Here is a 27,430-nt window from a genome sequence, read left to right on the forward strand (position 1 = left end):
ATTCATTGACCCTAAAGTAATTGAACGAAAATGGCGTCCATGTGGTGGGCACAGGACAATGCTCCTGAGACGGCCAGGACGAACAGTGAACTTGAAGATTTGTTTGTATTTGGTTATGCCTGTAAAGTGTTTCGGGATGATGAAAAGGCATCTTATATCGATCAAGGGAAACACCTTATCCCATGGATGGGCGACGATCGTCTTATGATTGACAGGTCTGTGGCTCTTCCAGTGGAATATTCTAAGAAGTTTCGAATTTCTCGTGTTTACAAATCGCGCGGGTCCTAATTCAAGATTAATTTGCAGGAACAACGGTCTTGTAGCTAAGTGGTAATGGTTTGTGTTGTTTGCTACCGGAGGTGACATGACAAGGGAAGGGAGAGAACTCCTGGCTTCAGAGGCAACAACCCACCTACACCGCAGCTGTCAAATGGCAGATGGCCAATGGAAATATTCTGCACAATCTATGTCATCAGTGACATGGGACATTATTTAGAAAATTGTGCAGATATGTTTTTGTTTTTAGCCATGGGTGGACAAAAACCACCATCTAAATGTTTTCGTTCCAGATTGAAGTGTTGACAGACTCCGTCTTTGTTGGTGTGGCCTCATATTGGGTATGAAAATGGTTTGATGAAATGTTCATCTTTTCTGTCACTTAATAAATAAACTTTGGCAAACTTGATTGTGTCAAGAGGTACCTGTCATGTCAAAGATAAAAAATTTGGAGGTAAGAAGGGAACTATTATGGTGTCAAACATGTTTAATCTTAAGAGATTTCTCCACTGATTATTTGGCTTCAAACATTGCATCAAACATCAGATAGAAGAAAGAATTTCTGAAGAACTGTTTGAGAAACATGCATATGTTAAAATGCATCTGTTCCAGATAGATTAGTTCAAAACTGTCTTTGACAAGGTACACCAAATTGCCTGTACTTATCATAAAAATATGAATAAGTAATTAGGACTAAACATCAGGTAACCATTTGAAAATTACTCTTTAACTGAGCAGTTATTGCGTATTGTTGTGGTGCCATATTGTATCTGGTTCCATTATGAAACGACTTCAAAAGTCAGTGACTTTTGATATATTGTTGAAGAATTTGTGCTGAGTTATGACCTTGACTTGGCAGGTACGACGGCCGAGGACATCTGTATGACCTGTCTGCGTATGATGCTGAGAATGTCAAAAAAGAAAACATTGAGTTGTCTGAGACTGAGACAGCTGTTGAAACTGCCTGTGATGAAGAACGATATCTGGAACTACGAACAGATATTGCAGAAGCAGAGTTATATCAAGGTAGAAATATTTGGCAGTGTGTTACTGTTAGTTACAGTACATTGTTGCATGTGTTAATGTATTGACTTGAGTACACATTTTGAAATGGGTGTGTCTTGTGTCACTGTCATGCCTATGAATTTCTTTCAAAATCAGCCAAAACTGTAGATCATGTGAAAGTCATCTTACAAGACCAGTTTTTGGAAATTGTATTGATTTAAACATATTTTCAAAGTTTAAACACTTTCGACTAAGCCCCTGTGCTAAGAACAAGATTAATTTCAACACCTCAAAATCACATAAGATCAAACATTTTGACATGGAATTTTTGTTATTGTAAGAATATGCTTGTGATGTGAATGAACATCATGCTATGCCAGACCTCTCATTGTTTTATAAGTAATGTCTTCATTTTACCTGATGCTGAAATGTGTGTCATGTATAAAAATGTCGAAAATGGTCGCAGAAATAAATGTATATTGTGTCAAGAGCAATGCAGGAAAGCACTATAAATTCATGAGAAGAAATATATAGTTATTGTAAGTAAAGCAAGTAGGAAATGTTACAGTTAGCTGCACCATTAAGCCATGACCTTCATGTTTCCAGTAAAGACCCTTAAAAGTAGTAATTAAAGTATAGCCAGAAATGCTTGGAAAATGCTTTTTTGGCAATTATTTGATAATGGTTGATATTTCAGATTCAAAACTCATATATAATCCTTCATACAACCTCGACCTTATATGGCATATGAGTAATCACGATGTACCATTCCCTAATCATAATGATTACTCGTAAAATATCGAAAAACTTAGAAAAAATTCCATGGGAGAAACACTTAAAAAAAACAAACTATACTGTGACCCACCTGGCAGGCAGACAGGGTTACAGCATTATGTAACGCACAGGCAGTGCATGTCAGGGACCGTCTCAAAATATCAAGTGTCAGTATCACTGCTGGTCGAGGACTTTAGCGGAATTACAACAGGTGCAACTTGGCTGACGTTAACGCTGTCCCGCAGACGGTATTCGTCCTCGATTTTGAGAACACGGTCTTCAGCCTTTTGCCACACTTCTGGGCTAATCCTCGCAAAAGAAGCATACACAAGCTCTTTAACGTCTGAAAGCTTGAATGTGGTATTATTGCGAGCAATAAAATTCTTACAGTTACCCCAGATCAGCTCAATGGGATTGAGCTCACAGTGCCGTACTGGTGTACGCAGAACTATGTGGCCTTGTTTTGCAGCTAGTTCGTCAGTGATGTACTGGATTGGCTTTTTGTGCTGCCGGACTTTTTCCATGAGCTAGGGGCTTTGTTTCTGATTGCCTGTAAGGCACGTTACAGGAAGTGAAAAAATCCTGCAACTGAGCCTTGAGATTGCTCATGGTGGGTTTGATGGTACCAGGCACAAGCAGGTTATGGTAACTGGCGTTTTCCAGAATGATAACGCTTGGTTCCTCCAGCTGGGGTAAAAGCTGATGTTCGAACCAATCCAAAAATACCTGCCCATTCATTTCGCTATGGTAATCACCAGATTTCTTGGCCTCAAAAACAAAGTCACAACCCCCAATCAATCCCTTGCTACGGGTATCCGGATGTAAGATGATCAAGTGTCTGTCTACCTTTACCTGATGGTAACACGGGTTTCCTTAGAACAATCTGAAGGAAGCCACATCCGATCGGTTAAGTGATTTTTATTACACCAGGTTTCATCAAGGTGTATGATTTGAAACCCCAAATTGCGGTATTCTTCAACTGTTCTGAGATAAGCTGATCGCATGGACAGGATTGTGTACTTTTCTCTAAACACAGCTCTGTCATCTCCCATTTTGGTGTACCTGAACCCCATTTCTACCAGAGCTACAATAAGTGTTGTTTTCGAGACATTTATTTTATCTTTGATCTCATCTTGTATTTTAGCACACGTCAGTAGGATTTTGCGTTCACACAGTTTATAAACTGCACAGCGTTTGACACCCTTATCAAAGCTATCCAGTTTGTGTTTCCTACCTGGTTTTGATTTTGACACAACCCCTGAGGTAACTGATTTGTTTACATAAATTACAACTTTGTAAACCTGACTATATGTCAAATTAAGGGATTTACACATTCTATAGTAAACCCTGTCATAACTGACGAGAGGTTTCCCCCTTTGTTTCTCTAGTATGAAATACTGGTATAAATTTGAGTTAATTGTTCTGCAGAGATATCAAATCGCATGTTGCCAGTTCAATGCTCATACACGAAGTGAAACTTCTATGGGTCAACAAGATTATCTATGCGATTTGACTTAAGACTTTTTTATGTAATTATATTGAATATAACTACTACAAGAGTTCCATCTTTTTCACATATAGATGTTTAAAAAACCCTAAATTTTTGCAATCATTGATGTAATTTAATTAGTTGAGGCTATGTGAATAATTATAGTCTGTATTTCAAACCTACAGTTTGTACTTAAAATATTTACAAATGTTGTTAAAACGTCAAAATTTCCTCCTGTGAAGTCATCCCTCAAGTTCATTTTTTTCATCTGAGCTTTAATATCCAACTAGGTAGAGTCGTACATGTATCATATATGTGCTTTTGTCTTGTGTCAAATTAATCATTTTGATATTGAAGCCAAAAAGCATTTTCCAATCATTTCTGGCCTTACTTTAGGATCCGCTGGACCCCTAGTTTTGTATGTAAAGGTCAAGGTAGAATCCACCGTGTATACTGCTGGGATTTAATTGGAGTCCTGTATTTGAGGGTCCCTGGGACTCATACTCTTAATTTTCAGGGGTCCTGGAGAACAACTTAAATATTATTATCAATACTGTTATTGTGTTGTGTATCATGATCATCGCATTGTTACAGTAATTAAATTGCAAATGATACCATAACCCAGCTAGTACTAGCAGCGAACTGGAATTTTTACAAAAAGTATTTGAACTTTGTCTGCATCCCTGTGGATGCACTTATAAATTTTGTTGCGCCCATTGTCAATTTTTATGTGTTTAGGATGCAGGAATTCGCGTCCTGTAAATCCCTGTACTGTCTACAGCACTGTAATGTATTGCAAATCCTTCGTTTTCCCAGAGGAGGAATGGAAGCGTTACTATGAGTCCCTGCATGATGGTTACAAGGCAGTTGGGTTCAGCTACGACCAGCCTGTGGAAGATACATTGGAGCAGCAGCAAGGTATGTTTACAGTCAGCTGCTAATGTCCTTTAAAATGTCAGGATTGGAATTTAAACATTTCCCAGTTCAAGCGGTTGTAGTGGCTTGTGGAGGTGACTTGTATTTGATGGATCACAAAGGGTAGTTCAGATGAAAATGCTTTAATGCTTAGTTTTACATGTGCATTGAAGGCTGCATAAGGATTCAATGTTAAGATATCTCTGGATTAGGATAGTAAGAAATTTTTAATTACTTCACTCAATAAAAAAATAAATTTTCCTTATCCTGACACATGATTACTGCTTAACTCCCTTCTCCTTCGACGGTCAAGTGGAAACCTTGAATCCTATTCAAATTCACTGGAGCGTCCGTACAATCACTCACCCTGAGTTACCTCCCTTATTCCCACCAAACCGGTCCCACGTGACCTGAGACCAGCTCTTATCACTCTCTCCTTCATCGCCCTCGCCGACGGTCGGGCGGTCCTGACGGGTCCTATTTGCGGCAGATATCCTTTCCTTTCGGCCTTATATCATCAATTGTGGCCGCAGATTGTATTTAGATCCATATTAGTTGTATCCATATGTATATTATTATGTAAAATTCTACTAAAGTTACGCATTTTCACTTCGTTGCAGGTGAGGTGTTGTTCAATGGTGGCATGTCAGCAATGCAGATTGAGGCTATCTGCGTTCGATCCACATCCTGTTTGCTCCTCTTGTTGCCTTCATACTTGTTCTTTTGATTCACGGTGCCAATATTGCATTAATTTATCAACACAATTATTTACTAAATATTTATCAGCCTGCTTACGCAGGACTATAGATAAACAACATTGTGTAAACAAGTCAGCGGTAAGGGGTAGTTCTCTTACAACTGGTACTGAAATGTCACAACATAATAAGGAGAATTTCCCAGGGATTTCTCCCGTTTCTGTCACGCTTTCAGCAACAGCTACGCAGTCTACTTCCAAGAGAAAATCACCTCCGACAGAGGAGACTGAACTACAACGCCTGGCGAGGAAGAAACGATCGTCTAGATTGTCTGCAAACTCTACAACTACGAGATCTACATCGTGTATATCTACTAGATCATCAGATACACCTATGACATTTGAGAATGCCATATCTCGACTCGACAGATCACCACCGGTTTTAGAACCGCAGATCATCTTGACTTCATCTCAGACATCTACTAGTACTCCGAGAGAGTTAGCGAAGTCAGGTTCGCAATAACATACGTCAAAATCATCATCGTCGTCGTGGAAGAAACATTCATCCCAGCGTAGATCATCGAATACTACAGGGTTCGCGAACCCTCCAAGCACATCGTCAGGGGTTATAAACCCTTCTCGACATCAGGGTTCGCGAACCCTTCTACAGACAATAAGAATAGATTGTCTCAAACATCAGAGACTACGTCTACTGATCATGTAACTTCTACGAGAACTACGCAAAGTGAGTCAAATCAGACAACTGTTGCACTACAGACGGAAAGAGAATTTTCATCTGACGGGGTTCGTGAATCCCCTCAACAACAGAGAGTTTCAACGCATCAGCAGGCAGATATAAATCAACCTTTCGCGAACCTGACTGGTTCAATGAATACACCGGTAGATCAGGATTTTGTAGCCAGTATTACACGCCAAGTAGTTTTGGCTATGCAACAACGTTCATCATCAGACAATCAGAATAGATCGTCTCAAATATCAGAGACTACGTCTATTGATCATTTAACTTCTACGAGAACTACGAAAAGTGCATCAAATCAGACAACTGTTGCACTACAGACGGAAAGAGAATTTTCATCTGATTGTTCAACGAATACACCGGTAGATTAGGATTTTGTAGCCAGTATTACACGCCAAGTAGTTTTGGCTACGCAACAACGTTCATCATCAGATAATCAACAGACGATTACACAGGCTACAAATGAGAGTACTCAGGAGGAGACACACACTTCAGAAACGAGTTTACAAGAATCGGAGGAACCTACAATATATCCTGATGCAGAAGTATTATCTTGGATAAGAGATGGGTTACCAATTGCTTCACCAACACACAACGAGAATTCATCCGAGACTTATCGTATTATAGATAAGGATCTTGAGACATTAACTATACCACCTATTAAACCTATATCACAGGTTTCATCAAACCTCAAGTTAACATTCGCGAATGCTACCAGACATCAAGGTCAACATACACCATCATTTAATGCAAGGAAATTTCCACTACATAGTATGGAACAATTCTTCAGGGCACCAGAGATTGACGATGATTATTATCTCATCAATGAATCTAAATCACACAACTACGAAGTAGAAGACAGGGAGCTGGCCAAATTAGAACGACGACAAGGCGTACATTCTTTGGACTAGCCAGATCTAGAGCCATTAATGAGGCTCTAATCAACAACTTCCAGAATCCGACAACAGAAACAGAAAGGATGATATTGTCACCGTTGGTCTTACACAAGAAGGATCAGGAATTTATGTCTGATCATTTGGCATCAACATCAGCAGGACTAACCCTACTTCGTCGTCAAGGACTACTTGCATCTTGCAATTGGCCAGATTTTCATATTAAGGTGCTTCTACGACAACCATGGGCTGCGTCCACTTTATTTGATGGAAGTATTAGATCGACATCACGGGAAGTATGTCAGGGCAACAGAGATCAGATGCTCATCAGATCTATGCAGACGATGAATAACATGTATCGACAATCGTCACGAAGAGGACAATTTCGTTCAAAGTTCCCAGGCATACAAAGGCCAGAGAAAAGAGAGCTCCCGGAGCTCGAGAAGGTAAAAGAACTAATTTTCGTTGTCCATATGACAACTCAAGAGGACGATCCGGGGGAGAGGTCGCTCATCAGGATCCTCCCGTTCAACACGTCAATGAAAATCAGCTTCGGACCAACTGGGTTGTCCCTCCTCCAGTCGGGCCAGTGAAGCCCACATCAGTGGGGGGACGTCTAGGTCTGTACTGGAAAAATTGGGAAATACTACAAGACAACTTTGTGGTACAAGTCTTACGTGAAGGCTACAGAATTCAACTCAAGGCGAGACCACCTCTCACCATTATACCACAAATACATCATTATTCAAACCAACAATGCATCAAGCTATCAGACGCTATCAATTCACTACTGACAAAGAATGCAGTAGAGATTATAGAAGAAAACAGTCTCACGCCAGGATTTTATTCCCCGATATTTCTAGTACCCAAAAAGAACTCCACAGAGAAGTTCCGTCTCGTATACAATATGGAACGATTCAACCTAGACTTTCTACCGAAACCACAGAAGTTCAAGATGCTTCATCTACCTCAACTGAGACACTTAATAAGACCCAACGATTACCTAGCCAGCATAGATATACAGGATGCGTACCTACACATCTCCATACATCCAGAATCAAGGAAATACCTACGATTCCTATATCAAGGGAAGCACTATCAAAGGAAAGTACTCCCCTTTGGAATTTCATTGGCCCCGAGGCTATTTACACGTGTCACCAAACCAATTGTGGCGTTTCTACATCAGAGAGAGGTTCGCAATGTCTTTTATCTGGACGACGGCATTCAGGCAGATCAGTCAGCAAATCAACTCAAACATCAGCTAGATTTGACGATTCAACTACTAACTCAACTATGATGGTTAGTCAACAGGAGGAAATCAGAACTATGTCCGTCACAGGAATGACAATTCCTGGGAATCAAGTTTCTCACCAGAGAAAATCGAATTGTACTCCCACAGGAATGATGGGATATTATACAGAAATGTCTACACATCGCCTTGAACGAACCTCGCCTGATAAGAGAGTGGCAGAGATTATTGGGCCTCCTAACGTCAGTTCAATCCCTAACTCGCAGGGAAAGGTTACAACTACGTCCAATTCAGTGGTTCTTAACACCACATCTGGAAAATCTACAACCCATAAGTATTCCTCAACACTTGAAGGAATACCTAATGTGGTGGACAAACAAGTTGAATGTTTGCTACGGAACTTATTTGAAAGAGCCGGTATACAGACTACATCTGTATGTAGACGCATCCCTACAAGGAAGGGGAGCGCACTTCAACGACAAAGTCGCCCCAGGAGTTTGGTCACCAATTGAAAAGAAATTACACATAAATCAACTAGAACTCAAGGCAGTTATAGAGGCAATTCAACATTGGGCGCATGTACTCAGGAATAAAGTTCTCATGATACACACAGACAACTTAACAGTAGCGTTTTAGATAAACCTACAAGGATCAACAAAGTCAGCGCCTCTACTAAGACTAACATTTCAACTATTCAATGTAGTAGACAACCTCAATCTGTGGATAAGAGCTTGTCACATTCCGGGAGCGAAAAACGTCCTAGCAGACACCTTATCCAGACCGATGAGACCATCACCTACAGAGTGGAAATTACACCCGGAAGCATTTCTACTGATAACGAGAGAACAGCGTTGCCCTCTCATAGACCTCTTTGCAACACGATTCAATCATCAGATTGTAACGTTTGTCTCACCAGTACCAGATCCACAAGCATGGCCAACAGACGTCCTCACCATATCATGGGAAGGTCTAAATGCGTACGCCTTACTAGCCGGCGAGAACATGGTTTCCAGACCTAATAAGCTTATTAGGGGAGCCAATACTAAAACTTCCAGATTGGCCAAACCTACTGATTCATCCTCACACAAAACAACTGCACAGCAATCCAACAAATCTCAGACTACACGTATGGAGCGTATCACGCACTGTTTGAAGAAAAGAGGTTATTCCACGAGAGCTGCTAACGCAGTTACACTGGCCTTAAGACATTCAACCCGTAATCTGTATGATGATAAATGGAGGAATTTTTTATCAATTTGCTACAAGCAAACAATTCACAGCAGCGGAAGCAACACATCCGCAAGTAGCAGTATATCTCTGCCAACTCAGATCAACCAAACAATTGAAAGGATCAACACTTTCAACATACTTAGCAGCAATCAGTTCGGTGATTACCACAAACTCGGGAGTTAAACTCACCAAAGTTCCTGAGGATCAACAACGGAAATTTAGAGCTCCATCATGGGACCTCAATATAGTGCTACAACATCTCACAAGTGAGGATTATGAGCCTTTACAAGATGCAACTTTTGAGTTCCTCACTCAAACAACGATATTTCTCCTTGCCTCAGCTACAGCAGCTAGAATGTCAGAAATACATGCTCTTGACTTCGCACCAACGAGGTTCGACACAGGAGAGCATGCAGCAGTCCATTTAGGACTGAGATGGGATTTCATAGCAAAGAATCAACTTCCTGGTCAACCAGATCGTCAATTTCATGTACCAGCACTGTCATCAGTCCTTGGACATCAAGACAGAAAGGATTTATCCTTATGTCCAGTAAGAGCTTTAAGAATCTACTTACAACGAACTACGACAAGAAGGAGAAAGTTTAAACGTCTTTTCATCTCATTATCACCTGCTACATCGATTGAGGTCTCACGAACCACAATATCCTTTTGGATTAGAGCAGTTATTTTGAGAGCCTACAAAACAGCAGGATTACCGCCACCTACAGCATGCAATCCACACGAAATAAGAGCATTAGCATCAACACTCGCACTACATGAGAATTGCTCGTTATCATCGATCACGGAAGGCTGTTTTTGGAGATCGGACACGGTGTTTGCTAATCACTATCTACGAGATATTGCGACAGAGGATGTATCAGGCATTCACCAGTTCGGACCACTAGTAGTGGCTCAACAACTCACAAATCCAACCAGACATTGAGAACTCACCCTAATCACGTTGACTTGTAGACGCTAGGCAACTGTCCCATTGCCACCAGCAGCAGAGAGTCCATGCCCACCTGACTTACTTGAGAAGTCAGAACATGAGTGATATAAACCTTGTTAAGTAATAGGCCTTACTTAACTTATTGGTTGCAATACCAGTTTCGGTAATAGTCCTTACCTTAACATATGGATCATTTGGAATATCTAGAATACTAGATTATCTAAAACAACGGAAATCTATAAGATTTACTTCTCTTAATCAATTAAGAGTAGGTTGTCCCCCCTATATGACGAATTCACAAGGGAAGGCAACAACAGGATTTTACAGGGGGTAAGCGTTCGGACTATATATAGACAGCCACAGTGAATCCCGTTAGGTGGCTGACCCACCACCTATTCCGTCGGATTTCATAAGCAATAATCATGAGTCAGGATAAGGAAAAATATGTAATTTTTATGATAAAATTATTATTTTTATACTTATCCTGACTCATGAGATAAGCCTTCCCGGCCGTCCCCACTCTCAGCATTATGGTTCTTCACTGTAAGTCGCAATGTGGGCATATTACGGAGAGAGTGATAAAAGCTGGTCTCAGGTCACGTGGGACCGGTTTTGGCGGGAATAGGGGAGGTAACTCAGGGTGAGTGATGGTACAGACGCTTCAGTGAATTTGAATAGGATTCAAGGTGTCCACTTGACCGTCGAAGGAGAAGGGAGATAAGCAATAATCATGAGTCAGGATAAGTATAAAAACAATAATTTTATCATAAAAATTACATTTTTGCTGCCAAGATTATTTTGCAGCATCGCTTAACCATACCAGGATCTTCTCATCAACAGTCGTTGATATTTGATCCAAGTCAGAGATTTTTTACACCTGCTCAGAGGTTACTATTCAGACCCAAATCTGTAGCTTGTGACTCTAAAATTCCCCAAATTAATGGAAAAAAAGAAGAATAAAGTGAAACTAATTTCAAACAATATCAAAATATTGGGGTTTATTAAATTTTCCTTCTAAGGGCACTTTGTTCAGTATCCTGGATAAATCCCTTTATGGTTTGTTTGACCAAGGTGAGTCATCTACAACCTGTGTCATGCAGCGCTCTCCTTCCACATTTTACTGACACAGTGGCGCAACTGAAATATTGGAACCTAGGAGGTGACTGTCTTTGTTTGTGGTTTACTTTTATTTTTATTTAATTCCAGGATTAAAAGAAATAGAAGATGACAAGCCCTTTGCTCCCCCACCAGAACTACAAGTGCCTAAAGGTGTTACCTTGGTACGTATTCTAGGTGATCCTTCATCTTATCCAGAACAGGTCATGTGTACATCTGGTTCTTAAGCATTTTCAGCTTAGTTTTGTGAGTCCAAATGATTGACTCCCAGGGAGAACTGGGTTGGGGAACATTTGCCCCTCGATCTCTCCCTCCCACCCCACCCCCACCCCCATTAGTGGGTAACATTTACTGTATTCCTCATTATAATATCATAATATCAACCATTGGTTTGCCTGGCCCACACTTACTGTCTGACTTGTAGTTATGTGTGAATTCCTGAAAAGTTTATAGCCAGTCTTTGCACACTAAACCTTTAAATATCTCTAATCAAACAGATTCGGGGGCATCCTTGGACATTTTCTCATGTGTTTAAGGATGGCATGAGGGCTCACTGGTTAGCTTGTTAATTGGTTAAAATACTCTCCATGGAAGCCCAAGTATTGATCACATGATCCTGTGATTACAGCCAGCCAGCAAGAAGGCTAATGCCATCATTGAGAAGACTGCGAAATTTGTGGAGGAACACGGAGCCCAGATGGAGATCATCATCAAGACCAAGCAGTCGGGCAATCCCCAGTTTGACTTCATGCACTTCGAGAACGAGTTGTCGCAGTACTACAAACACATGGTGAAGATGATCAAGTCTGGGAAATACAAACCACAGACCCAGGAACAAGAAGACGAAGGTCAGACTTCGTTGGCAATTCATTTAGTTAAATGGAAAATTATTATATTAAAAATGAAAAAATTATCTCCTAGTAATATGCATGTTTTGTATCCATTTTGTGAGTTTAATGGTTGTTTTTTTTAGTCGCGGCCTTGTCTAATATCCCATGTGACAAATTTATTTTTCAGGCCATGAAGACGAGGATGACGATAATGGCTACCTTCACCCACTGCTAAACCCAACATCAGCAACGCAGGTGAGAATATGTAACTATCTTTACGTTGTCTATGTATTTAAGTAACTATATTATACTTGTGACACGTGTAAGAATTTACAACTTATTAACTCCAAATCTATGTATGTCTGTGCAACTATAAGCATTGAGACCAACTACACTTGTAAGTGAAGTTCATGTTTTCGCTGTGTATTGTACAAACAGATTTAATAATAAGGTGCAGCGATACAATGAGGCTGCAAGAAGATATGCATCCCAGTAGGACAGTGATCTGGTGCAATCTGTATCCTAATACAGTACATGTATTTCATAAGTTCATATTATCTCCCTTTCTGCAGGTAAATCACATACCTGAATCATTTGTTTTTAAGTTTCTGACAGGGATGATGGGATATTGTAGAGGAGAAAGATATATGTTTGGGGCACTTTGAAGATTCTGCTATTTATAGCCAACCGGGAAATAATAGGGAATCTGCATAAAGTGGTTCTTGAACACTTTCTGTTATTTGTCAGATGTTTTTACAGACTTGTAATGTAATATATGAATGCATTATACTACAGAAGTTGTAACTCGATGTAATGCATCGTGAATCTCGTAAGGCGATACAATACTGTATTGGTATGTCATTACACTACTAGTAAACAAAGACAATTTTGCTTTATTTTTCAGCCAAGCAAACCAATAAAGATGCCAGCTGTCTCTATCAATGATACTCCATATGGTCAGCTGATTAAGTCTATTAAAAGGAATTCGGCAAAAGTTGCAGAAAACAGGTATGTGTGAGTCTGAAAGAGGTTTGCTGTCTCGGGACAAGCTGTTCCGAAATGTATCCACTTCATGGGTAAGGTGGCCGTGAGTCCACTCTGATGGGTCTCGCCAAAATGCCTATATCAGGAGAGAGAAAGTGAGTGATTTTAGTTGTATGCTGCACTCAGCAATATTCCAGGTATATGGTAAATAGTCTGTACCAGACAATCCAGTGATCAAACAGCATGAGCATCGATGTTTGCAATTGGGATAAGATGACATGTATCAACCAAGTCAGTGAGCCTGACCACCCGATCCCGTTATGAGAAGCATGGGTTACAGAAGATCAGTGCTCACCCAGATCTTCATGGATCGGACACAGAAAGTAAATATGCCCCCAGCAATCTGTGGCGCTTGTAAGAGTCAACGAAATGGATTGAGGGGTCAGGCTTGGTGATATGGTTGACTGCATGTCATTGTACCCCTTGTGTGTGTGTGTGTGGTGTGGGGTTGTCTGGTCCAGGCTTGATTGGTGGCAGGTCGCTATAATATATGTTGAATATTAACACAGCTGTGTTAAAGAACACACATAGTTTACGTGTGATTGGGATAAATGAAATTTTTAGTTTAATTTAGAATTAATTTATAATAAATGATCAAGATTGTCAATATGAGATAATAACAGTAAAAAATTGTCATTGTATCCTAAATGGTATAATAAAATTATTGTTGAGAAAAAAATACCAAAGCAGTTAACTTTATCATCCCAATGACCCCATAAACGCCACTTATTTTCGAACACTGCTATCACAAAAATCGTTTGTGATAATTGTTTTACTATCTCCAGTGTTTTTTAAGCCCAGAAGTGTTTCCACTGTCACCATGTTAAGTACTTATGTCACATGTAATGAAAGTACTGCTCTTGTTTACAGTTCATCACTGGGTGACAGGGACACCCCCCCTCTTGCCCCACCCCCAATGCCTCCATTTGCAAACCAGACAGTATATCCCTCCGCCGCCCACACTGGCCTCCCCCCTCCCCCTGGTACAGAGCCTGTGGTGCTGCCGTCATCGGAACTACCTCACATCCAGGGACTCCATCCCAGGAGGGCCATGAAGCAGGAGGATGAAGGAGGGTGAGCAAACCATAGTGTTTCCATTTGTCACACACAGATATAGTATGTAAAGCATGGAAATATTCAGGAAATTAGACTCTGGGGCTTGATAAGTCTCCAGTATCAGATCCATTGCTTCTTATTAGAGCTTGTTTAAATGTGTGGCAGAAGGTTACAGGCTGTGACCTGGTTGTGTTCCCGATGCTTCAAGTCGTTGGTCTTGCCACCCGCCTCTGATGTACCTTTGTCATTGTCTCCAGCCTCTGATCTACCTTTATCATTGTCTCCAGCCTCTGATCTACCTTTATCATTGTTTCCAGCCTCTGATCTACCTTTACCATTGTCTCCAGCCTCTGATCTACCTTTACCATTGTCTCCAGCCTCTGATCTACCTTTATCATTGTCTCCAGCCTCGTATACCATCGTATATAATTGATGTCAACATTTGTGTTTTCAGAGGTAGTGCGGCAGTCAGTCAGATAGTCCCACCCCCTCCTGACATTCAGCCAATCATAGACAGGATGGCGATGTACGTGGCAAAGAATGGGGTTGAGTTTGAGATCGTTGTTAAGAGCAAGGATGACACACGCTTTCAGTTCCTTCATCCCTGGCATGTCCACTTTCCGTACTACGACTTCAAGAAAAAACTCTTCCTCAAGGTCAGTGTATGTCAGCTGTTATTTAGCCCCAGGGGCAGTCCTAGGTGGAATATTTACTCATCATCCTATTCAGATTTCTCTGTGGTGATTCAGTGTTGAGATTACTCCCCAGCAACTGATCCTTAGTTTCTGCGATGACATAGAAAAATGCATCTGTGAGGATCTGGGTAAGAATTGATCTTCAGTAACCCATGCTTGTCGTAAGAGGCGACTAACAGGATCGGGTGGTCAGGCTTGCTGACTTGGTTTACATATGTCATCGTGTCCCAGTTGTGTAGATCGATGCTCGTGCTGTTGATCATTGGATTGTCTGGTCCAGACTGGATTATTTGCAGACTGCCACCATATAGCTTGAATATTGCTGAGTGCGGCGTAAAACTAAACTCACTCACTCACCTACCTAAGTGGAATATTCTCACACCGCATCCTATTCAGATTCTCTGTTGTTATCCTGTGTTGAGATTATTCACAAGTTACCTATGCTAGTTTACTCTTAGTTACAAGAGGCAACTTAACGGACCAATTGGTCATACTTGGAGCCTCATGTTTTTGTCTGATGTCTTCACAGCATGAACGGTTGCTCATTAATTCAATCACAACCTGTGCTAAAACCTTTGCTTCCACAAGCCGAAACTTGGTCCTTAGCATAATTTTTAGATTTTAGTGCCAGCATTTGGCATTTATTAGCTGATTTTTCAAAACCAAACAGTTTTACTAGCCTTGGGGAACTGACTAATGACTAAAGTCGCAGGTTGCAATCACTGTATTTTCTGGTCCCGAAAATTATTCATAGATAGAACACATGCTGAGTGCCATCTGTTGTCCTGTATATAATACAGTTGTGACTTGTATATGATATATAGCCTGACTGCCTTAGTGTGACATATAGCCTGACTGCCTTAGTGTGACATATAGCCTGACTGCCTTAGTGTGACATATAGCCTGACTGCCTTAGTGTGACATATAGCCTGACTGCCTTAGTGTGACATATAGCCTGACTGCCTTAGTGTGACATATAGCCTGACTGCCTTAGTGTGACATATAGCCTGACTGCCTTAGTGTGACATATAGCCTGACTGCCTTAGTGTGACATATAGCCTGACTGCCTTAGCCTGACTGTGTGACATATAGCCTGACTGCCTTAGTGTGACATATAGCCTGACTGCCTTAGTGTGACATATAGCCTGACTGCCTTAGTGTGACATATAGCCTGACTGCCTTAGTGTGACATATAGCCTGACTGCCTTAGTGTGACATATAGCCTGACTGCCTTAGTGTGACATATAGCCTGACTGCCTTAGTGTGACATACTGCCTTAGTGTGACTGCCTTAGTGTGACATATACTGACTGCCTTAGTGTGACATATAGCCTGACTGCCTTAGTGTGACATATAGCCTGACTGCCTTAGTGTGACATATAGCCTGACTGCCTTAGTGTGACATATAGCCTGACTGCCTTAGTGTGACATATAGCCTGACTGCCTTAGTGTGACATATAGCCTGGACTGCCTTAGTGTGACATATACCTGACTGCCTTAGTGTGACATATACCTGACTGCCTTAGTGTGACATATAGCCTGACTGCCTTAGTGTGACATATACCTGACTGCCTTAGTGTGACATATACCTGACTGCCTTAGTGTGACATATACCTGACTGCCTTAGTTTGACATATATACCTGAATGCCTTAGTGTGACATATACCTGACTGCCTTAGTGTGACATGTACCTGACTGCCTCAGTGTGACATATATACCCGACTTCCTTAGTGTGACATATATATGATATAGCCTGACTGCCTTACTGTGACATATAGCCTGACTGCCTTAGTGTGACATATGGCCTGACTGCCTTAGCGTGACATATAGCCTGACTGCCTTAGTGTGATATATATATGATATAGCCATCCTTAGTGTGACATATACCTGACTGCCTTAGTGTGACATATATATGATATAGCCTGACTGCCTTAGTGTGATATATATATGATATAGCCTGACTGCCTTAGTGACATATAGCCTGACTGCCTTAGTGTGACATATACCTGGCTGCCTGACTGCTTTAGTGTGACATATATACCTGACTGCCTTACTGTGACATATAACCTGATTGCCTTAGTGTGACATATAGACTGACTGCCTTAGTGTGACATATACCTGGCTGCCTGACTGCTTTAGTGTGACATATGCCTGACTGCTTTAGTGTGACATATGCCTGACTGCCTTAGTGTGACATATAGCCTGACTGCCTTAGTGTGACATATAGCCTGACTGCCTTACTGTGACATATATCCTGACTGCCTTAGTGTGACATATAGCCTGACTGCCTTACTGTGACATATAGCCTGACTGCCTTAGTGTGACATATATCCTGACTGCCTTAGTGTGACATATAGCCTGACTGCCTTAGTGTGACTGGTTTCAGGAGGTAGAACAGGAGCGGCTGGAGAAGGAAGAGGCTGCAGCTGCAGCAGCAAACAAAGCTGTCAGCTTCTCCATCAAGACTCGCACAAAGGAGCCAGAAAACGTCACACAGCTGAAGAAACCTCTCTTCGACGAATGAAGCGAGGAAACACGCAGCAGTGACGATGAGAATGAAGGCGAAACATTAGGTGAGTGAAAGGACTTCAGATAAACTTATCATTATCATGCTGGGGTCTGTCACCTGTGACAGTGGTGTGTATGTTGAGCACTTGTTCCTTCATTACACTAATGGATAGGTAGCCTAGTGGTTAAAGCGTTTGCATATGATGCCAAAGATGTGAGTTTGATGCCCCACATAGGTACAATGGGTGAAACTCACTCACTTACACACATGAATACATACTTCAGTGCATCTGACTCTGCCAGTCTCTTCATGATTTTGATTGATGTATGGTGTATCCATGGACACACGTTCAGTTAAGAAGAGCAGCCACACATACTTGCCAATTATACTAGTATCCAACTATTGTATCCTGATTCTAGTGTAGTTATCGCTTTAGGGTGGTGTGATGGCCTAGTGGTTAAAGCATTCGCTTGTCACGCCGAAGATCCGGGTTCGATTCACCACATGGGTGTAATATGTGAAGCCCATTTCTGGTGTCCCCTGCCATGACATTGCTGGAATATTGCTAAAAGCGGCGTAAAACCATGCTCACTCACTCACTCACTCATTGCTTCAGAAGCAATGGCAAGTTCTCCTGCATGTAATTACACAGTCAACTAATTCCCATTTCCAGGAGAATCTGACAGTCAGAAAGAGCGAACAACTGATATCACATCGAGTTCTCCACCTGTGTCAGACTCAGGTCAGGTGTCAGAGGTCATTCTTGAGGTGAAGCAAGAAGTGAGGTCAGACATTCCTCTCGAAGTCTTGGAGAAAAAAATGGGTGAGTTCCAGTTCACTCCATGAATTGGTTTTCTTGCACAACATTTCTATACCTATAGGTTTGGTGTGTTGGGTATTACTGTTATACCAGCAGTTCACTCTATGAATCAGTTTTCTTACGAAGTTACGTTTCTATACCTTATAGGTTTGGGGTGAATAAATGCATAATATTCTAAATTATATCCTCTGGGGTCCCATCTGAACAGGACCTAGTTCACTCTGTTTACATTAACATTCCATATTGATTAAGTAAGAGTTTCCATCCATTGGGAGTTATTTCAGGATTAAACAATTCCATCAGTCATTGTCTGATCTAGTTTTTATTTACACATTTGAACTGTACAAATGTAGGTTTTCACAATATGTATTGCAATACAGCTCTCAGTAAAGCATTAGATCACTAACATGTTCAATGCTCATTTGATCTATCCAGAGTGCCTATTGAAGTCAAAGTGCAAACAAAGTCTTTACAATGAACAACTATCACATTAGGATTGGGTAGCCAGCTGATGTGGCAATGTTTCTTTCTGACTTAACATTGATTTGCTATGATATGATTTTTCACTTAAATCTAATTCAGGCTTTTCAACAGTTACTTCATAACAGTGTTAACAGTACTTTATATATTCATGTAGTTTGCCTGCAACAATTTTGAAAATTTACCAGAAAATGGTAATATGATTTTGAAATTGGTGCTTTATGTCATTCTAGATACAGTTTGATCCTACATGTGAGATCCAGTTTTAAGACAGATATATTATCATGTAGAACAATACCATGGATGTCAGCTTCTGTAGTTTTGATATACAATATTTCGGATGATGAAGGAGGTGCCCCAGGTATAGCTCCAGATATCCTCAAACATTTTGTGTGTAGAATAAAGAACTTGGTATCCATGATATTCCATGTCATCAGCTTCTACATACCCACAAATACGATGTATAGATATCAGATATAAGTGCCGTGTGTGTTACGTCTTCAGCTGAAGAACGTTTGAAGGACCGCCTGGCAAACGCAGCACGGGAGAAACTGGCGCAAGCAAGCAAGGAGAAGCAGGTTCAGGCAGAACGCAAAAGGAAAGCAGCCATGTTTATCAATCTTCTCAAGATCAAACCTACCTCAGCTGACGAGTCTTCCAGGGATGGTGCTCAGGAATCATGTAAGAGAAAAGCACTGCAGGTGCTTGGACATGTACTCTGTATGGTTCACTGATTAGTATACTTGTAAGAATCCGGGTGAAAATCTATCTTCAGCAACCCATTCTTGTCAAAAGAGTTGACTAATGGGATCGGGTGACTTGGTTGACACGTCGTGTAGCTGGAATATTAAACACCAAACAAAACATTTATCAGTAACTTTTGTTATTCCCCGCAACGCGTTTTGCTGGGGGTATTAAAATGGACTCCGTCCGTGCACATTTGTCTTTTCCGGAGCAGAACTCTAAAACCGTTCAATATTTCTTCACCACACTTGGCACATAGATAGATCTGGTGGTGTACTGGTGCCTTTTGGTAGTTTCGGAATTCTGAATAAAATATTTTTGGCGTTTCCATGGCAACATGTTTGACTTAGCCTGAAATTGGTGGTAGTGCTCTTTTCCGGAGCTGAACTCTAAAACCGTTCACTATTTCTTCACCAAACTTGGCACATACATAGATCTGGTGGTGTACTGGTGCCTTTTGGTAGTTTTGGATTTCTGAATAAAATATTTTTGGCATTTCCATGGCAACAAGTTTGACATAGACTGAAATTGGTGATAGTGCTCCTTTCTGGAGCAGAAGTTTAAAAACCTTTCAATACTCTCCTTCCACTTTTCTAAATACACAACTAAATATTTGACATAATCATAACTCGTAGACATAATCATGAAGAGTATTTTGCCATTGCGGGGGATATTGATGACTTTGTCTTCTTGTAATTGTTGATAATGGTCAGACTAGGCTTCAGTTGGGAATTTGCTAAGTGATGTGTTTAACAACCAAAAACAATGAGGTTTGAGAACTCAGCTCAGTATAGGTGGATTCAGCAATGCACACACTTGTACACAATTATTTATTACACATTCCTGAAAAGTTCAAGAAAGAGGTTTGACTGACATGTTTTCTGATTTCCTGTGTGACAATAGATGTTGTTGATGTAAATGCTGCAGATTCTACGTCGCCCCGAGGGACTCCCAGCAGCAGTCGTCCATCTACCCCAGGGTTTGGATCTAGTCATGAACGGTCAGTCCCAACGGACGACCGGTTAGAACATGACAGGTATGACAGCTACAGGAGGGGCTGGCCCAGGAGGTCAAGGTCAAGGTCACCTCATCCAGTGTACAGATCACGTTCAAGGTCACCTCGGGGGTCGTCACAGGTCAAGGTCAAGGTCTCCAGTTTACCAGTGGCGACGACGACGCTCACCCACTCCACCAAGTGCTTTCAGTGTAATTAGAAGGTATATACCAGTGTCCTTATGGTTTAGTCAATGGCTGCAAAATACTTGGCCAGTATTTCCATGCTCTCTTCAAACATTCTTCACAGTTAACAGTTAAATCATATTTGTTTGAAACTGAATAACATGTGCCCTCACAGACCGAAGTAGCATACTCATAGTCTTGTACAAGTCAGGATTTATGACTTTCTTTTGCTGGCAGAATTTAAAGTTGGATCAACACTGATAAATGCTGTGAGGACCACTTATGTGCTTTACTTGTTTCAAGGTCACCAGTTAGAAGACCATCTCCCAGGTTGGGCAGTGGCAGGAGAAAATCGCGGTCCAGGTCACCACGCAGAGTTATTCCATTAGTTAGACCAGGAAGACGCTCAAGGTCACCGAAGAAAAGCAAATCCCCAACAAAGAAGAGATCTAGGTCACGGGACAGGAAGAGGAAGTCAAGGTCACCATCAAGAAACAAGAAGAGGTCAAGGTCAAAGTCTCCCAGCTCAAAACACAAAAAGAACAAAAAGTCTGATGCAAGGTGAGGAGAAAAAGCATAATGAAAGTTTCACAATTGGGTCCAAATCTGATACATGGTCAATGTTACAATTTTAAGTATACTACTCAAAATTGTTTAAGATCACCTGATATGTTTCCATCGTGGCCATTGCAGATAACTATAGAGAACAACCAAATATTTCTAACTTCATTAAAGGGAATGATTACCATAGACTGATGTTTTAGTATTTCATTCTCAACTCTATGGAAGTATTCACAGGATACCTAATTGGTTAAAAATCCCGACATGTTTCTGGCAGTAAAGATTTCACTGTGTCACTGTAGAATGTGTGTTGCTTTTTCACAGATCACCCAAAAAGAAGAAAAAAGACAAGGATAAAGAAAAGAGTAAAGACAAACGTAAAGACAAAAGTCGGGATAAGGTGAAGGACAAGGAAAAGCACAGAAATAAGGACAAAAGCGGAAAACATTCAACAGAAGCAGAGAGTTCGAGTAAGACCGAAACAAAAAATGTTGAAGAAAGCAAAGGCTCTGAATCCGAACATGAGCTTGAGAAATCCGATGGCAGAGATAGTTCCTCAGACAGTGAAGATGAGGTGCCACCTGCAGTGCCAAGACCTCAGGAAATAGATGCAGGTATTGAGATAATAGAGATTGATGACAATGATGACCCTATTGATGACATCCCTCAGCCTCCTGGACCACCGCCATCACTGCCGCCTCTGCCGCTGGACGACGAGAGGACGCAATCGTAGGTTCTTGTTGCTCTTCAAACTAATACATTATTATGCCACAGTCTTGTCATTTTGTTTGTTTTTTATGACGTATTACTTTGTGCCTGTTGAAGTTAAATTGAAGTCAAATTAAATTGAAACGCTAAATATTTTTCATTTAATTTAGAATAGAATTGGATGATGATAAACAAAGTACATATGCAGTGTAAAGACAGTGTTATTTAGTATCTGTACATGTGTACCTGTTTCCTGCTGAGAACACTTTGTCCTAAAACAGGTATACTGTGTGGCAGAAACTGTTCAGTGCATTTTTCAGTTTTCGTTTCAAGATAGGCTTTTTGTTGACACACGAAAGCATGATACGCATTGTGTTATCTGTTTGGCAAAATGTTGTTCCACAGACCACGACTGCCATCAGAAAGTGACTTGACCGAGACTACCAGTGGTAGAGACTCCCCTGCAGTGGATCCATCTAAACCACCCAGAGAAGTGTCCAAGGTGAGTTCCTTGATTCAGGTAAAGTGGTCCCAAGTAGATCTCCAGCACCCCATGCTTGTCTCCCCTATTGGCAGCCAGAAACAAGTACATCCTCTGTACCCTAGGGGTGGGCGATAATACAGGTTAACCAGTATATTGCAATTCCAACTTCACAAAACGACATTTGCATGACTGTTAAACCATATGATTAAAAAAAAATAGATTGGTACTGACACTCATTGTAAGGATAAACAAATCAAAATGGCGGACGCCGCTGCAGACGCTTTTTCTGGAGTTCCAAACTTCAGAGCGAAGTGTTCAATTTGGAAACATTTTCAATTGATCTCTTGTACAATTACATCCGAGTCCTGAAAGTGGCCAATGGCATTGTTTCAAAAGAACAGTAATTTCCTTACCTTAAACCATGTATTACACTTTCACAATATATTGCAATACATATTGCAACACGCAAACACATATCACAATATATAGCAATACGAAAATTTTGGCAATATCCAACCCTACTGTACCCCATGCTTGTCTCCCCAATTAGCAGACAAAAGCGAGTACATACTCTGTACCCCAGGTCCGTCGCCATAGAGCTGGAATATTGCTGAGTGTGGCGTCAAATAACTCACTAACTCACTCTATACCCCATACTTGTCTCCCCTGTCAGCAGACACAAACAAGTACATCCCCTGTACCCCATGCTTGTCTCCGGCCCTTGTCTCTGGCCCTTGTCTCCCATGCTTTAAGTATTAAGAATCTTTGAGCATTTCTCATATTGACAGTTATGGACATGAGGAGGAACACTTTTCCTGGATAGACAACTTCTTTATAGCAACAGATGCGACGTTTCGGTGTAGATCCTAACACTGTTTATCAAGCAAGTTATCTATTGAAACAAAGAAGTTGTCCATAGTGTTCCGCTTCATCATACCAGCTTCTAAATGCCACTCACACAAGTTATGGACATGTTTTCCCCAAACTCTGAATGTATCAAGAGCACATCCCTAACACTATATATCTTGAATCTCTTTCCAGCATCTTCTGTCCCGTGTCAGAGCTCTGCTGAAGGCGTCCCGAGATGAGATATTGAAAGAAGGTGATGGTGTCAATGACGACCCTTGATGAAGGCTTCACGTAGACGCTGCTGGCTCAGTGTCACAAGTAATAAGTCATTGCAACTTCGAAATCAGGGTTTCCTCACTCCTTCAAATTGCCTGGGCTGTGAGTCACTGACTGTGCTTGAACTGTCTCAAAGCCCAACAGTTACAGGTTTCTTGAACTGTCGTGAATCAACTCCCTGATTGGGGATGTCGTGGTTTCCACAGGTAGACCTTTGTTTTCGCTGACTTGAAGATGTTTATCCAGGTTTTGAAAATAAAGATAGAATTAGACTCTTTTATGATTATTTGAATTTGTAAAGTATATTATTAATATTTTGTAGAAAAAGTGAAACATCAAATTGTATATTTTCATTAGGTATTTTTGTTAAGTGTCACATGAAAGATGTAATTGTATTGGTTTTACATGGGAACAAAGTCTCACACTGCATGGATTACTGGGGAAGTTTTGTCTGGTATTTTTCTGTTGTGGTTCCATCTCATGTTTTCAGGTGTAAATGTACTATAACTTTACATACCTTCCTGATGTGGCTGATGGGACAGTTCATAAAGCCACACAAGACGGAACATCACACTTGTGATCTGTAGTTTAGAATCATCCCAGTGTCAACTAGGGATAGTGCTTATTGAAACTGGGGCAAGTGGATTGTCATATAGTCATTGAAGGAGGCCAAGTGGCTTGTCATATAGTCATTGAAGGAGGCCATACTTCATATATAGTCAGGTGTCCGATCAGGTCGATTCAGTCAGGGTTCAACACAGGGCTCGAAAGTAAGAGCAGTCTGTAAGATAGACATGGTGCAATTATTATTTCCTGCAATATCAAACAAATCACTGTACTTGGGCATTTCCTGACAACATTCTTCGCATAAAGGATATTTTACATGAAATTGAAATTCCGCAGCAGCCAACAAGCTTTGAATGAGATAGTTTCAAATACGAAGGAAACATGTTGAAAATTCAGAAATACCTCTATTACCGTAATAAACCCTATTTCTTTGGGAAAATATTTGAAATATTCCCAAATGACCATTAATACAGTGCATAATATTACTACTGTCTAAATTAAGAAACATATTTGCAGAAAAATGGCTCTTATATTTGGACTCAGTATGCAGATAGAAATTGACAATTGTACATTGAAAAAAAAACTACATTCATAAATAAGTAAATTTCCCCACTGACACATCTGCCTGAAACCCAGATGGTTTAGTTATTTTAGCCTTAAGACATAACTCAGGGGGCACGTGTGAGGTTTTCCACATGTCCAGTTATGTGTGTGGTCGATATTCCCAGTGGGGTGGTAGATATTCCTGAATGTGTGGTACATATTCCCAGTGGTGTGGTACATATTCCCAGATGTGTGGTACATATTCCCCATGGTGCAATAGATATTCCCAGATGTGTGGTACATATTCCCAGTTGTGTGATAGATATTCCCGGATGTGTGATAGATATTGTGTGGTACATATTCCCATGGTGGTCCCCATGGTGTGATATAGATATGATAGATATTCCCAGATGTGTGGTACATATTCCCCATGGTGTGATAGATATTCCCGGATGTGTGGTACATATTCCCCAGTTGTGTGATAGATATTCCCAGATGTGTGGTACATATTCCCAGTTGTGTGATAGATATTCCCGGATGTGTGGTACATATTCCCCATGGTGTGATAGATATTCCCGGATGTGTGGTACATATTCCCCATGGTGTGATAGATATTCCCTGGATGTGTGGTACATATTCCCCATGGTGTACATATTCCCAATGGTGTGATAGATATTGCTGGATGTGTGATAGATATATTGGTACATATTCCAAGTTGTGTGATAGATATTCCTGGATGTGTGGTACATATTCCCATGGTGTGATAGACATTCCCGGATGTGTGGTACATATTCCCCATGGTGTGATAGATATTCCCGGATGTGTGGTACATATTCCCCATGGTGTGATAGATATTCCCAGATGTGTGGTACATATTCCCAATGGTGTGATAGATATTCCCAGATGTTTGGTAGATGTGTGTGCGTGTGTGCACTGATACTGTTGTCATATCTACAAGTGTGGGTATATTTTGCAGCAGGGTTGAAAGACAGTGTGACTGGTAATTCATGGAATTTCCTAGATCTTTCCATCTGCAGACCGTCAGTAATGATTTGGCTACGAGATGTGATATGGAAGGTGCGATTGTGTAGGGAAAATCAGATATGGAGAATAAAGTGTGTGTGCTACCATGACAACTGATGCATTGGGGTTCAGGGTTCAAACAGCAGTACTTACTCTCACTACAACACTGTCTCCAGTTGTGTTTGTCACAATCCTCAGTCAAGCTGTGATCAGACCCTCTGTGTTGTTACTAAAACTGTAGTGAAATATTGCTGACTGATGGTAGCTCAGCTCTGGGAATTAATTGTCTTGAGTTTTAGGCACATGGGGCTGAGTGTAAATTGTATATACATACTTCCTCCACACCTTCAGGAAAGCCAGTGAAATGGAGAGGTTATTTGTACATAGTTGTATGTAGCTAGTGCTCAGGCCAGTGTACAGGCTGTAGGCTTGTTGTGAATCATGTACTGTGCGTTGTACCAGTTGACAGGTGCTTGTTGTGACAGGGGGACCTCCTGGTCATGCCTGTCTCAGATACCACAATATGATGGCATGATGTTTCACAAAACACATGATTATTGACAGAGATAATGGTATTTATTGACATTCTAATTTGGACTCTGAAGTCTGTTCAGTCAACAATCTTTTTTAGATGTTTGATTGGCATTTTAGAAGATGCTATTTGATGAACATAAAGTCTTTCTGGGTTTCATCGTCTTTTTAAGAAGATGAAACCCAGAAAAGTCTCTATGTTCAACATTCTTTTTGGTGTTTGAAATGGGTGCTGGGGTTCTTGATGTTAGTGACAGTACTCAATGAAGCTCAGGTCCGAAAATCTTAAACATTTACATTACAAATATTACAAGGATACCCTGGTCTTCATACCTAATTTCTTATATTGCTGTACACAGTGTGTGTTTAATAAGGTCTTTATATCAACAAAAGTCAGGGAGGGATTTGTCAGCTTCAGTGTTTGTGTGTAATCTGAACATCCCATGCCAGATGTGACCCAAGTTCAGTGTCCTTCTGTATATATTGGTGCATAATCCTGTTTCGTTTTGTACTACTATTAAGGAGTGAGTTTAGTTTTACGCTGCACTCAGCAATATTCAAGCCATATGGCGGCGGTCTGTAAATAATTAAGACTGGACCAGACAATCCAGTGATCAACAGCATGAGCATCGATCTAAGGAACTGGGATACGATGACATGTGTTAACCAAGTCAGTGAGCCTGACCTTCCGATCCCGTTAGTCGCCTCTGACAACAAGCTTGGGTTACTGAAGATCAATTCTAACCCGGATCTTCACGGGTCCTACTGTAAAGGACACCCTGCTCTTTCATATTACTGTAGTTAATGCATCTTGGCATGACTGGTAGACTATAGCAGTGGGAAAGAAACAATTGTCCTATTTATGTTTAATAGTATATGAAGTATCATTCCCAGTATTTTATTTGAGTTACTGAAACCAACTCTCTCAAGGGAGTGTGTGCCCATACAATAACATGTAAGTACACTGAAATATTGTTTGTTTGATGTACCACTACAATGATATCACCTGCATTGACAAATTGCTGGATTAATGAATCATGAAGGTGAAAATGTACTGTCAACTTCTGTCATGTGAGGAACACGAGGGACATCACCTGAAGATTGAGTAAGAACATGCTTGGAAACATAGTCCGTCGTATGACAAAGGTTGACATCCATAAATTTGTGTATATCACCTCTAAGTGT

At 40.8% G+C, this 27,430-nt stretch overlaps 1 protein-coding gene across 1 annotated transcript; it reads left to right on the forward strand.

The window, feature by feature from the left end:
- On the forward strand, positions 1 to 23,853 carry LOC124278079 (splicing factor, suppressor of white-apricot homolog). Its single transcript, XM_046713830.1, has 18 exons — positions 1 to 215; positions 1,136 to 1,302; positions 4,361 to 4,462; positions 11,438 to 11,511; positions 11,976 to 12,195; positions 12,365 to 12,432; positions 13,082 to 13,185; positions 14,092 to 14,295; positions 14,732 to 14,933; positions 17,358 to 17,493; positions 17,653 to 17,715; positions 18,154 to 18,303; positions 19,285 to 19,481; positions 20,551 to 20,741; positions 21,007 to 21,264; positions 21,589 to 21,993; positions 22,378 to 22,474; positions 23,498 to 23,853. The coding sequence occupies exons 1-18, from the start codon at positions 31 to 33 to the stop codon at positions 23,582 to 23,584; spliced, it is 2,910 nt and encodes a 969-aa protein (XP_046569786.1). The 5' UTR covers positions 1 to 30; the 3' UTR covers positions 23,585 to 23,853.
- Positions 23,854 to 27,430: the final 3,577 nt, after the last annotated feature.

Source organism: Haliotis rubra, unplaced genomic scaffold (genome assembly GCF_003918875.1).
Source record: "Haliotis rubra isolate DU_JTF1 unplaced genomic scaffold, ASM391887v1 Scf230, whole genome shotgun sequence".
Classification (NCBI taxonomy): Eukaryota; Metazoa; Mollusca; class Gastropoda; order Lepetellida; family Haliotidae; genus Haliotis; species Haliotis rubra.